General features: G+C 33.0%; 1 protein-coding gene across 1 annotated transcript; it reads right to left on the bottom strand.

Moving 5' to 3' along the window:
- Positions 1 to 4,792: 4,792 nt before the first annotated feature.
- Positions 4,793 to 7,814, bottom strand: LOC127248836 (PWWP domain-containing protein 5-like). The gene is made up of 2 exons (XM_051271377.1): positions 7,575 to 7,814; positions 4,793 to 7,378 (listed from the first exon to the last, which is right to left on the bottom strand). Exon 2 carries the CDS (start codon positions 7,367 to 7,369, stop codon positions 5,111 to 5,113), a length of 2,259 nt encoding a protein of 752 aa, XP_051127334.1. The 5' UTR covers positions 7,370 to 7,378; positions 7,575 to 7,814; the 3' UTR covers positions 4,793 to 5,110.
- Between the last annotated feature and the right edge of the window lie 7,441 nt (positions 7,815 to 15,255).

The raw sequence follows: 15,255 nt of genomic DNA, 5'->3' as shown, positions 1-15,255 counted from the left end.
ATATTCATCCAAAACATATTATAATTATTGCATGTCTATTGGGATTAGGTTGCAATTAGCAAGACCTATGTTAATAAAATTTAAACTTCTCGTATCTTTCTTGGGGACATCCAATTATGCATGCAGCAACAATGATAAAATTAAAACCTACAAGCTATCATAGCTACTCCTAATTACCATTGGTGTACAATGAAAAACTCAATATATCATATTTGTGAACATTTGGGTGCTCAATTTATGTGTCAGTAGCACCGCCCCAACACACAAAAATGGGCCCCCAACGGAGATTGGAGATATATTCGGGTATGAATCACCATCTAATATTAAATATCTTGAACAATTAACCGGTGATTTATTTACAACTTGATTTTTTGACTGTCATTTTGATGAGTCTCATTTCCCGACATTAGGGAGTGAAACTGATCAATTGAAAAAGTAAACTACTTGAAAAGTATCTTTCAATTTTCTTAATCATCGTAATAGCCAAAGTGAAGTAGAAGCACAACGAATTTTACATTTGCAGCGAGATGAAAATCGATTGACTGATGTTTTTTGTGATGCCAGCAGAGTCACCAAATCATATATAGCTGCAAAAAAAATAATGCATCGGCTAAAATCATTGCCTTTAAGGGAAACTACAAAGTGCTAGTGAATCGAATGCAGATCTAAAGCATGGCGGACCTTTAGGTTCCAAAGATAAAAATCCTCGAAAAAAAAATGAACAAATGAAAGAATTATGGATTTGAATATATATTAAATCCTCATGGAACAAGTAGTAACATGAATCAAATTCCTGAAGAAATTCATTCTAATAAACTTCCTGAAGTAGTTGATCGTAATGAACTTTCCAAAGAAGTTGAACCAAATATAATTTCTCCCGAAGAGAATGATGTTATTGAAAATTCGATAAATTATGTTACTATTGGGAAGTATTGGAACCGAAAGGACATAATTATTGATAATGCTTTTGCATATAATGTAGCATATGATTTAATGGAAAATGACGAAGATCCTAAATCTAGATCAGTTAATAAATGCCGGAAAAAAAATATGACCATAATGGAAAGATGTGATCCAGTCTGAATTGAATTCACTAGCAAAACAAAAAGTTTTCGGACTCGTTGTACAAATACCTGAAGATATTAAGTCCGTTGGCTATAAATGAGTATTTATTTAAAAACGAAACGAGAACAATGAAATTGCCAGATATAAAGCAAGACTTGTAGCCCAAGGTATTTCACAAAGACTTGGAATTGATTTTAATTAAACATATTCTCCAGTAATTGATGGAATAACATTTCGATATCTTGTCAGTTTGATAGTACATGAAAATTTGAATATGCGTCTGATGAACGTTGTAATTGTCTATTTATATGGTCATTATATACTGATATCTATATAAAAATCTCTGAAGAATTTAGTATGCTTGAAGCATACAAAATAAATCCAAAATAATGTTATTTTATTAAATTACAAAAAAATTTGTATGAGCTCAAACAATCTGGGCGTACGTTGTATAATTGTCTCAGTGAATCATTATTGAAAGAAGAATATGCCAATGATTTTATTTGCCCACGTGTTTTTATAAAGAAAAATGAGAGAAATTATGTGATAATAGCTATTTATGTGGATGATTTGAATTTAATTGGAACCCCTGAAAAGGTCCAAAAAGCTATTGAATATTTGAAAAGGGAGTTTAAAATTAAAGATTTCGAGAAAATAAAATTTTGTCTTGGTCCACAAATTGAATATTTGAAAAATAGAATTTTGATCTATCAATCTGCATATACCCAAAAGGTACTGAAACGATCTGCAATTGATAAAACACATTCATTAAGTACTCTAATGGTCATTAGAACTTCCGATCCTATTAAGGATCATTTTAGACAAAAAGAGAAGAGCAAAGAAGCACTTGGTTCTAAAGTACCATATTTAAGTATTATTGGCGCACTATCCCAGACATAACATTTTTGTTGTAAATTTATTAGCAAAATTTAGTGCAACGCCAACACAACGATATTGGAAATACATTAAACATATTTTTCGTTATCTCCAAGAAACAATTGATCTCGATTAATTATATTCAAAGAATTCTCGACATGAATTGATTAGATATGCAGATGTTGAGTATTTTCTGACTCGCATAGAGCCAAATCTCATATTAGCTATATATTTACCTGCGGCGGTGCAATGGTATCTTGGAGATTCACTAAAGAAACATTAACCGCAACATCTTCAAATTATACTGAATTAATAGAAATTCATAAGGGTAGTTGAGAATGTGTTTGGTTGAGATCAATGACTCACCATATTTTAAAGAATTTTGGTTTAAGGTCTGAAAATAACAATTCTCGTACTATTTTATATGAAGATAATAATGCAGTTTATATAGTAATTGAAATGAACATATATCAAAGGAGATAAAAAGAAACATGTTTCACCGAAATTTTTCTTTACTCACGATCTTTCAAAAAATAGTGAAATGGATGTGTTGCAAATTCGATCCAGTAATAATTTAGAAGACTTATTGACCAAAATTTTATCGATTGCAATGTTCGAGAAATTAATAAGAACATTAGGATGCGCCGTTTATGAGATTTCAAGTGATATCTACATCAGGGAAAACAAAATTTCAAATGAAATCTACATGGGAGGGAGTATTTTGTTAAATGCATAAATGACGTACTATTTTTCTTTCACTAGAATTTTTATCCCATTAAATTTCTTTTTAGTGAAATACGTGTGAATGTAGGTGTCATTTTGTAGTATTGCTTAGTCATCTATTTTAATGACTAATCTAATTACAAAAGTCTATAAATAGGCATTTCATGTATTAAGTGGTGGAGATTTTTAAGGAATAAGAATACAGGTCTCTCACTCTCTCTATAATATATACTAGATTTATTTGTTTGTTTCGTCTATTGTAAACATAGATTGGCCATAATAGATATATATTTAATATGTATTATTATTATATTTTATAACAATATTCCATTAAAAAAAAAACCTAAAATAAAAAATTTTCAATACTAAAAAAAAAAAGAAAAAGAAGCTAATATATACTTTGAGGTCTTGTCTCTTCAACTCAGACAAAGTATACTTTGTGGTCTTGTCCAATATAAAAAAAAAAGAAAAATTCATTTGAAAATACAAAATGAACACACCATAGGAATACAAAAAATGGCCATTTAACTCAAAACGTATGTAAGTTGATTTTCAAAAGACACTAACAAACAAATTCAATAGAGTAGGAACTATATTATAAGAGAGAGAGTATACAGTTTAAAAAATTATATAAAATTCAAATAATAATAATAATAATAATATTATTATTATTTTTATAAAAGAAAGAAATAGAGAGAAACATAATCAATCTCTATACAAAATATTTCATTAAATTAAAATAAAGCTAAATAAATATACTTTGAGGTGTGGAGGAGAGTGTGTCTTCAACACAAGGAAAATTTTTTTTACTTCGAGATCAAGAGTGTACTAAAAAGCAACAATTTAATTCCAAACCTATTCAGATTCTATTTTCAAAAGGCACTAATTAACAAATTTAAAATACCGAAAACTATATCTTATGAGAAAATATACAGTTTCCGAGAATATGAAATTTAAATAATAATAACTATTATTATTATAAAAGAAAGAGAGAGAAACACACCCAATCTCTATAGAAAATCTCATCAAATAAGCAAAAGTTAAATATACTCTGAGATCTTAGTCTAATATGTCTTCAATAGAAGGCCAAAGAAATGTACTTGGAGATCAAGAGTACTAAGTCGGGACAATTTAACTCAAAACCTATTCAAGTTTATATTCAAAAGGCACTAACTAACAAATTCAATATACCAAAAACTATATTTTATGAGAAAAATTACACACCCTTTTCTGGAAAACATGAAATTTAAATAATAATAATAATAATAATAATCATATGTTTTCTGGAAAACATGAAATTTAAATAATAATAATAATAATAATAATCATATGAGAGAGGGAGAAACACACCCAATCTCTATACAAAATATCCCATCGGATTTAAGAAAATGCTAAATAAATATACTTTGAGGTCTAGTAGAGAGTGTGTATTCAAGGGAAGGTCGAAGAAGAGTACCCAAAAGCAGCAATTTAACTCAAAACCTATGCTGTTGATTTTCAAAAGATACAAACTATCAAATAACTAAAAAATTCAATATACAAGAACTAAATGCTATTCATGGATTCATAACAATGCCAATGACAAAACAAAATCCCACAAACAAGTAGCACATAAAAAGAATATGTCTCCATAAATTATCTAGTACAAAAGAATTCAGTGGCCCTGTCTGTGTTTTGACTTTTGAAAATATAATACGATGTATCATATTACTACAGAGATTCATTCTGGCCCGACAAGATATAACAATTTTGCAAAATGCATGTCAATGGAAAAAGAAAATGGTTTCAGCTCTTCTGGTCATAAAATATGCAAGGGAAACACATGAACGGTAAATAATATTCAACAGCCATTGATACAGTTATCAAGCTGCCTCAAATCATGAAAGGAAGCAATGCAGCAATAAGTGAACCATACCTTAGCTAGGAATAGGATTTCTCAATAACGGAGCAAACACCAGCCAAGAAAAGCAGAACCTGTAACAATTAAACAATCCAACATACACATAAAACTTAAAACAGAAACATTTGAAGAATGCACAGCATGACCTACCATTTTCTTCTCATGCTTAGCTTCTTTTGCAGCATCAAAACAAGCATCCAAGTCTCGCAAACATAGAATGTCTACTAAAGTCAATAATCAACACATTTAAAATGAAATGACAAAACATATCAAGCAGTAGCAAACACGTTGTGTGTCTAGCTTCAAAACAACTATCAGACAAGATGTCTATAGTTACATCCACCACAACTGTAAATCCATATGCAGTTTATATTTAGATAAAACTTATTGAGACTACTCGGTAAACCACACTTAAATTAAACAATAAGTCAGCTGCTAGCCATCTAATCTCTGTAGTCTGTATGCATGCCTTCCAACAATGTTAGAAATAAAAGCTAGATTTTACGAGAAGATAAAGGGTAGATTGTACATCTAGTCCTCTTCAATTCAAGCATCAACTTTCAAGGATTTTCCTTTTTTCCTCAGTTGCTTTGCCTTTGCACGAGACTTTCGAGATGATGGGGTATAATTGAGGCGGTAACTTACAAGCGAAGGCCCAAAAATGCTATATTTTCCAGTACTGCTAAAAGCAGTTTCAGCATCCTCCCTCCTCTTGAATGTCAATTTTGCACGCTTGCTTTTCGTCAATACCTCAGTATCTTCTTCTTGCAGAGGCCCATATCGACGAAATATCTCATTCAGATTTTCTATTGGTGGAATAGACTCCAAAGAAGTAAAGTTAAGGATCAAACCCGTTGGAAAATATTCCTCAGATGCTTCTTTCATTGGGAGGGAAGAGCCTTCTCCATCCAAACCAGTAGAACCAATGTCCCTTTCCTTGATATTATCCACCAAATTCAAAACTGGGTCAGTATTGGCTTCTAATTCAGCAGCCCTCAGATTGTCAGTTAACGGAATCTCCTGATGTTCAGGGTAGCTCTGAATGATTCTGTCAGGCCAGTACGAATCCTCTGAACCATCTACTCCAAAGTTATCTGCAGCTCCCAGATTGGATGGTATTTCCCCCTTGTGTTCTACAGCATCTTGTGTGGTGCATCCTGGGCTAGATTTTTCTAGACAATTTGTATTCCGAAATTCACTAAGAAAGCCCGGTAATGAAAGCCCAGACTTAGAAGCCTCCTTGGGATTTTTAGCAGCAATGGTTAACTCTGAGAGAATCACAGACGGAATGATTTTTCGACTTGTGGGCTTCCTTTCATGAAGTTTGCTTGAGCTTCTTGAGGACATCAAGGCAGATGGTCGTTTTCCTTTTCTCCTTTGTCTCTCTTCATCACTAGAAATGCCTTTGCGCTTCCGAGAGAAGAAATCTTGAGCAATCTTTCTCTTTTTGGAAAGACTATTATTGCTGCTCTCCAAATCAGGCCCTTGAAGTGATTCTTTTACGTCTTTCTTCATAATAACTTCAGAACCATCCTCCAAAAATCTACCACACTCTTCATAAATAGGAAGATCATAGAAACCCTTCCATCTATTGAAGCTCAGCAGTTGAGCTTTTGCAACTGTCAATTGTAATCTATCAGGTCCACAAACAGGGGATTGTGCCAATGATCCCAGGAACTGCATGAGCTCTCCAGGTAGAAATGACGTTGCGCTCAACATATTGTCCCCACCAGCTCTTCTTCTAGATTCTTCTCGAATACCAGCATTTTCTAACACTTGGAACTTTATCATATCATACACCTCCTGGGGCAAGCATGGACATGACAGACTAAGTTCAGTTCTTCGAGAAACCTCTTTCAGCGCAGATTCCACAGCGTGACAAAACCCATCCACATTGCTCAGTTTCTCCATTTGCGAGAACTGCATCTGAAAAGGCTTGATTTTTGATGCATCATTCCATGCAAATGTCTGGTCCCCAAAATATGCTATCAAGTAGGTATTTCTCTTGAAATGTTTTTTCGCTTTATCTGTAGCTGCTGAAGTATTCAATATCTGGCCTGGCCACCAAGGATGGCTACGAACCTTGCCCCACACTAAATCTGACACGTGATACTCCCCTTCCCTTTCAGTTATACATTCTATATGTTCTAAGGGCGCCGTTACGTCATCCTTAGAATCTACTTTCTCAGTTTCCATTCCGCCATCTGGCACCATTTCGAAGGAGGTCAACTTTCGGTTTCCATTTAAACCGTTTGCCTCATCTCTAGATTCAAAATCCAGCTTACTAGAATCTTTCCCAATAAGAGTTTCATTAATGCCAAATTCGTAGTTAGGCATCGACTCTCCAATCATACCTTGCCACCTATTCACATCCAACTCTAGATTCGCAGCCGCCGGCTCTTTTTCTGGAATATTCATTACATCAGCCTCATTATCCATATTTAAGTTTCCACCTAGAACCCTTCCTACCATATCCATAACACCCCATGACTCCCATCCATTATTCCTCCTCAATTTCATATCTGCCACTCCACTTCTACTACCACCGTACAAATCATTGTGTTCTATGCTGCCAGATTCAAAAGCATTCATCCCACTTCCATTAGTTGATGTCACATCCAAAACCTTTGAATCCTCCGGAACCCTACCACCATTTCCCACATCCACCTTATCAATAGGATTCTCCGCAACGGACTTGGATTCTGAACCTTCAACCATTCCAACTCTCAGTCCACCCTTTGAGTCCCCCAAATCCGCCATGAAAATCCCGAAATTCAAGTCACCAACCCCCATTTGTTTAGACATCAATAAACCCTGTAAACAGCAGATACATATATATATATATATATTTAACGTAGCAAAAAACAATCGAATACAAACACATCAAAACGCTCCTAGTTCATACAGCCATGGAAACAAAAACTCACTCAATTTACAAAGCACAGAAATGGATACAAAATTCAATAGAAAACTAAGATTAAACAACTGAATTTGAAAGAGATGGAATCACCTGAGGCGATTGAGATGACTGAGACTTCAAAGGAAGTTCAAATTCCTTCGCGCAAGTGCGAAACAAGCTCCGAAATCGGGAGAATCGCAATTTTTTCTCCCTCCGTTCTTCTTCGTTTTTTCAAAGTTTACGCCTCTCTGCGCTATCGGGAGGTGCCTCCAAAATGAAGCCATATTTTTCATAAAAAGGGTATGTTTGGGCACGTGTCCCCGTCACGTGCTATTGCTCTTGAGATGCTGCGCTGGGGCACAACTACGTGTTCTCTTGAACCGACGTGCATTGTTGTATTTTTATTTATTCCATTTATGGCGGTTTGACGAAAAAAAGAGCTATTTTTAAAAATAAATAAATTACTTCCCAAATTTATTTATTTATTTTTCTAAATAAGTACTATGCACTAACGGTGTGTTTTTATCCGAATTAAGTATGAAAATTTCAAGTTTTCAATTAAATAATAGAGTATTTAATACTTCATATCTCTGAATTAATTATGTGATTTTGTTTAAATATAAAAATTAAAAAATAATAATATTTTAATATAAAAATAAGGTAAGTACAAAAATAAAATTAGAATATAATATAAAATTTGATAAAAATATAATCTAATAAGTAGAAAAATTAATATTAAATGAATTATTATTTGTTATAGTATATGTAATAAAATTATTTATCATAAATAAATTATTCATAAATTTAACCAGCCAAAGAAAAAAATTAATATAATTATAGCACAGATTTGGAGTATTATATTCTTGAATAATTTAAGCAGACAGTAAAAAAAAAAAAAAAACTAATATAATTATAACACGCATTGAGAGTATAATATTCTTTAATAAAATTACTATATTTTATTCAGAAAAACATAAAATTTAAATAGTAAGAAATTAAATAAAAACTTTTATTAAAAGAAAACACTTTAAGTAATATCAGGTGTGTACTAATTTTTATTGCATATGCAATTCTAATTGAACATGCACTGTTACATTTTTATATTTGCATATTTTTTGGTCCATAATAAAAATGGTTATTTTTTATAAATTTATAATACACCTTAATAGGTCAATAAAAGCTTTTGAAAAAAGAAAAAACACTTATGTCAAATAGCACAAGATCATTAATTTAATAAAATATTGAAGAATTTTGTATTACCACTCTCAATACTTATAATGTTTAATATCAGTGTTTTTAAATAGACAAAGACTTGTTACTTGACAATTTTTATTTTTTTTAATTTTTTTTAAAAAAAAAAAAAGAAGAAGAAAATTAAGTTTGCCATTAAAATACTACATTGAAAGACTTGTTAGTTGACAAATTAAAAAAAATAAATTATGTCTACTTTCAAAAAACTACATTCATATTGCACAACATTTGATTAGAAGTTCTAATAAGTTGTAATTTGATTAATCAATTCAATTAATTTAGCTTTAAACAAAGCTGTCATTCATTCTAAGAAACAACAACAAAAAATTATAAAAACAATATTGTGTTTTCTGAAAATTTAATTCATATTTTTGTTTTTTTAATTACATTGCTTTATAATTTAACTAAATAGTCATTGCTCTAGTTTTTCAATTGTGTGATAGAACACTATTTCTGATGACAGAGAATATTATACTAACAATATAATTGTGCTTTATGGGAATATAAATGATGTTTTCTGATTCAATCTCCCTCTTACGAGCAACTGTGGTCGTAGCCCTCTGGAAAGTGCCACCGGTGGTATTCCGATGGTTGTCACCCTGTCTATGGTTACTTGCCTCCTGCGGAATGAATAACTAGATGTATACGGACGAAAGATCCCCAATGGGCCCAATAGTAGGATGGCAGAACGGTGGACGATTGGACTAATAGCATCCAAGTTTCCCATGGTCTAGAGGAAATAATGCGGAAGTATTTTCTCCGGATATGACTAATTTTTCAGTCGGATTGTACGGCCAACTTGCATCCAAAGTTGATTGGACAATTTGAGGGGAAACACTAGTGGATGATCCGGCTCCTCATTCTGGAAGAATACTTGTTTCTTTGGGAAGATTATATGGTCAACTTGCTCGTCAAGCGGATTGAGAGGCTTTGAGGTGCCAAATTTGTAGAAGAAATCCGGCGTCCGCAAACGGAGAAATATTCATTAGCAATCCCGTCGACACACCATCTCCCAAGGTTGTCACGGCGCTCTTTTGCCGGCGCATGTGGACGTCATACCGCCATGGCAACAAATGGCGAACACATCGCACATGTATAAAACTTATATATGTTATATTACATGAAATTAATGTATATAATTAATTTTATAGTAACATATCAAGAAAATAAAAAATAATTAACAAGCATACATTAAAAGTTGATTTAAAAATTAAAAATAAATAACTATAAAATAAATAATAAATAATAATATAATGCACTAAATACGAATATTATAATAGTATAAAAATAGCATTAAGCAGATAATACAATAAAAAATATTAACTATTGACTTTTAATCTCTTATTAAATACACAAGATGAAATAGTTATACGTGGTTTGACAAAGGGAGAGAGTAGATGAAAATGGGGGAGAGAGAGGATGACAAGTTAGGTTTGATCGGATTCTAAAGGTTGATGTCGATGCAGTTTGAGGGCCTGGGCTCAGACGGAGATTTACGACTACCCAGTGCCATGGCATCGCCATGGCGGCACCATCCACAACATCGCTAAGGCCAACCTAAGCCATTTCCTTTAGTATGGCGAGGCGAAGAGTCCCGACGCTCCCCAAAAAGTCCCAGGACGCCACGACGACGCAATGACAAAGGACGCCACGACGACGCAATGACAAAGTGCCATCTCCATATTGTAGCTAATTTGCCATAGAAAGAAAAACTTGGCTTCGAATTTGATAAAATCGAAGTAAGACATGCGGTGTCCCACTACGCGTGCCAATTTGTTGTATATGAAATTCTACTTCCTAACAACCAGTGTTTTTTAAGCTTCTTTGAAAGCTTAAAAATATGGATTTTCCAATAGATTCAAGAAAGTCTTTGGGCTAGTCTCATGTAAAATGATATATGAATAAAAAAAAAAAAAAAGTAAAATCAAGTAGGACAAACAAGAAAAAGTTGGCGGAATTCAATATAAATTAGAGGAAACTAAGATTGATTTCTTAGAATAAAGAAACAAAGGAAATACATTGCAACAAAAACATAAGAAATGAAAAAGAGAAAAGAAAATACAAACAAATGATAGTTTTTGGAATGTGTTGGCTTGTTTCCATCTTCTTCCTCAAATCTCCGATTCTATATCTTCTATACAAGCCTTCTTCAATGCTTTTAAGAGGTTAACTTACTTCTTCGTTAATATTCAATTATCATATCCTTGAGTAAGCGTTATTCATGTACCCTTCAGTTGCTTTATGCTACCCTCCTATTTGATTGTGTACTGCATTTATCTCCCGAGTAATGGCCGAGTAATCTCACCCATCAACGTGCATCTAATTCTTTAATTGCATGTAAATTTTAAGTAACTTGTATCACTACTCTTTCTCCATCAAGCCTTCCATGTAACTTACCTTTTTAATGCCTCATTATAAAACTTCTTTAACACGTCATTAAGTTTTATCATCATGGATTCATCAATTTTTATCATAAATCCCCCGCATTAAAGCCAATTAAGACTTTGTTTATTGATGGTCCTTCATAAATTCGTCCCTTTTTTTCATAAATTCACCCATATTTTATAAATTCGTCCATGTTTTTATCCTCTTCTAGGTCATTCTTGAGCTTTCTTCTAAAGCTTTTTTGGCTTTTTTTGGACATTTTCTCCATAGCCTTGGGCTTTCTTTTTGCTTCCTTGGGCTTGGCTTTCATAAATTTGCCTAACTTCTAATGATTTAGTATTTCTATCAACCTTCCAATGTTTTAATATTTCTGTCAACCTTCTAATGATCTAGAATTTGATTCATCTGACCTTAATTCCTCCACAATTCCTCCGATATCAAACAAATTCCTTTTGTATAAGATTAATACATTATAAAAATCAAGTAAACTTGTATTAATAAAAGATTTCATAAATGATGCTCTAGGGCTATTAACTAAAGAAGTACATCGATTGAATAATTGAATATTCTATTATATTTTTCTAACAAATATTTTTATATTTATGAAGTTAACATAAAAAAAGAAAAAATGCTTATTTTAAGTTATAATTAAACTTTCACTTACAAAGAAAACTATGATATTAAAGTTAGAATTTTGAAAGAATCCACCTAAATCTTTTATTATTTTTCTTCTTCTTCTCTATATTTTTTTTCTCTTTTTTGTTGTAGATTATATAATTATATTATCTTAAAAGTAATATATAATAATATTAATAAAATATTCAAATACTTATCTTTATTAATATTTATTTATTTAAAAAATTGAATTATATTTAATTTGAAAGATCTTAATAAAAGTTATACAACAATATTAATTTATATTTTATTAAAATCATTCGATCACTTTTTCATATAATAATACTATTTGAGATACTTAAAATTTAGAGTATAACATTCTTAGAATCATTCTTCTGACTTTTTTCATAAAAGTTTAAATGATCTTGTCTTTACTTAATTCCCAACAAATAGAGATAACAATATTGATTGCAATCATTGCTAAAAAATTTATAAACTAATGAAATACCTTTTTTCTCATCTTGTCTGCATGAATCTTAAATTCCAAACATAGGTACATTAAGAAGTTTGTTTTATTGACGTTATTGCAACCAAAACTTCACATTTTTATCACCTTAATAACCTATCTCCTTTATTAAATTCAAGCTTATGCATCTATATTTATACTAACATGCCATAAATTGGAAAATCACTCAAGTATAAAGAAGACTTATCTTTATTTTCTTATTTAATGACTTGTTGCACAAATATTTTTAGATTAAAGAGTCCATTTATGAGATAACATGTATCAATGAATTATATATATAGTTATAATAAAATTTGATGTAAATACAATCGAAAAAAAAAAAAAGAAAAAAGAAAACACATTTTACAAGTAACGAATCCAAAACAAAAATTCTCGGGGATGTTTGCTGGCATGTAACACTTCCTGTAGGCCGATGCGTCCTTGCTAGACAGGTAGGTCTTGTAGTTAAGATTCCTTCTTCCTTTACACTTGATGGTCAATCTCTATCTGGCCTAAGGAAAACTTTTACGCCTACGTTAACTTTTGAGAGGCCGATTGCCCAAACCCAAGGCCACCTATTTATAGAGAGATACTTTTGGCTAAGTTGGTTTGACAACCAACGTGGGACAAAAGGAAATGAATTTGAGAAGTCAATGTGGGACAAAGCCACATAGAAAATCTCTATCTTAGCATGTATATTAACAAAATAGTGAACTTACTCCACATTTTCAAAAAAAGCCTCATCGAGCCAAATCACCAACACTAAATTCCAATCTAACTCAAGCATTGCTTGAACTTAAAGATTGCAAGAGACTTTGTAAATATATTAGTAAGATTCTCATTTGTATCAAATTTTGAACACAAATATTTTCATCGGAAATGATATCTTGGATGAAGTGATACTTCACATCAATGTGTTTCGTTTCCTCATGATGTCTCTAATCTTTAGTTAAGTTATTGCACTTTGACTGTCACAATGAATAAAAATATTACTTTATTATAAACTAAGCTCGTCTAAAAGACTTTTAAACCATAAAGCTTCTTTAATTGATTCCGCCACAACCATATATTTGTTGAGATATGAAGCCCATTATATCCTAAAATCTAGGGATATGATTTGGATATTATACCCTAGATTTAGAGATATGATTTATATATTACTGGCATAGGCTTAGGCTATAAAGAGCGACGTATTCTCACTTTAATATGTGTCTGCGTACTTTATAGTAAAATTTCTTGCTTAACAGCACCGCCAAATGTAGATAATCCTAATCGAACTGGGTTACCAAATTTTTGTGTCCTTGTACTTTGTTCGTCTTTTCTTGATTTCTTGAGTTTTTCTATAACAAGTGGTATCAAAGCCTTAGGTTCATTTGTGGGAGTCAGGATGGGTGATCGTTGTACTGTCAAGGTATTCGATGGAATGAATTTTAGTTTCTAAAATATATAGATAGAAGATTACCTGTATGGTAAAGATCTAGAGGCCGCGTTGAAGGAGAAACCTGAAGATTTGGATGAAGCCAAATACAAGAAGATCGAAAGAAAGACAATTAGTACGGTTTGACTAACCCTTTCATAGAATGTATCGACTAATTTTGGATCTGGATATGCCCTTAGTGCCGAAAATAGAGGTAGATCTCAAGCGAAAAGAAAGGATCAAGATCAAGAATGGTCAAAGTCAAAGCCAAAGAACAAAAATAAGAAAGATGCAAGTCATGTGGTATGTTGGAACTACAAGAGGCATTTGAAACGACAGTGCGAGACGCCGGAAAATGATCAAGGTTTGGCAAACGCACAGAAGAGATATCCGATGCGCTGATTTTGAGCGTCAGCAGTTCAATAGAGTTATGGATCTTGGACTCGTTAGTGTCATTCCACTCATGCAGTGATTCGAGAATCATGGAATCCTATACCGCAGGTAATTTTGATGTTGTCTATCTTGCAAACGATGAGACACAACAAATTGTAGGTAAGGGGATGGTTCGAATCAGAACTTCGAATGGAGGGGAGTGGAGACTGAATGCCGTGAGACATATCCCGAATCTGAAATGGAATTTGATTTCCGTGGGAAAATTGGAGGATGCAGGTCACTCGATATTTTTTCAAACTAGGTCGTGGAAGGTAACTAAGGAATCCACTATGGTGGCCCAAGGGAGAAGAGATGGAACTCTCTACAACATCGGGTATTAGTTGTGGTTATGGGAATCCCTCGTGACCTGCGGAGATTCCTTGTGTTGAAAGTCTCTTAGCGGTGTTGGGTTGGTCCCGATGGTTGTGGTAGGTCAGACAGCGGGTTCCTTTGTGATAGGCGGTGCAATGTGGATAGACTATGATAAGGGTTTCGGAAAACGCAACGGAAGAGATATCCAATGTGCTGATTCTGAGGTCAGCAATCCAATGGATTCATGGATCTTGGACTCAAAAACGTCATTTCACTCATGCAGTGATTTGGGAATCATGGAATCATATACCGCAGGTAATTTTGGTGTTGTCTATCTTGAGATGATAAGACACTAAATATTGTAGGTTAGGGGATGGTTAAAATCAGAACTCCAAATGGTGGAGGGGACTAGAGACTGAATTACATGAGACTTGTCCCGGGTTTGAAATGGAATCTAATTTTCGTGGGACAATTGGATGAGGCAGGTACTCAACAGTTTTTTAAACTAAGTCGTGGAAGGCAACCAAGAGATCCATTGTGGTGGCTCAAGGGAGAAGAGATGAAACTCTCTACATGACGAAAGACATGCAAGACGGAATCGGTTCCGTGGCCATAAATGATGACACAGATTTATGGCATTCTCGTCTTGGACATATGAACGAGAAGGGGATGAGGAAGCTCATTTCAAATAGAAGATTGCCAGGTCTCAAGTCCGTCGATATTGGAGTATGCAAGGACTGGTTCTTTGGGAAGTAGCAAAAGGTGGCGTTCTCAAAGGGTGGGAGAGACTTGGAAAAGGAAAAGTTGAAATTGGTCTAAATGAACTTGTGGGGACCAGCTTCTGTATCGACTCTTGGGGGCTTACAGTACTACAC

Source organism: Andrographis paniculata, unplaced genomic scaffold (assembly GCF_009805555.1).
Source record: "Andrographis paniculata isolate CXL003 unplaced genomic scaffold, ASM980555v1 Contig34END, whole genome shotgun sequence".
In the NCBI taxonomy this organism is placed as follows: Eukaryota; Viridiplantae; Streptophyta; class Magnoliopsida; order Lamiales; family Acanthaceae; genus Andrographis; species Andrographis paniculata.
The sequence above is the reverse complement of the archived record's forward strand: the minus strand, read 5'-3'. Positions and strand labels throughout refer to the sequence as shown.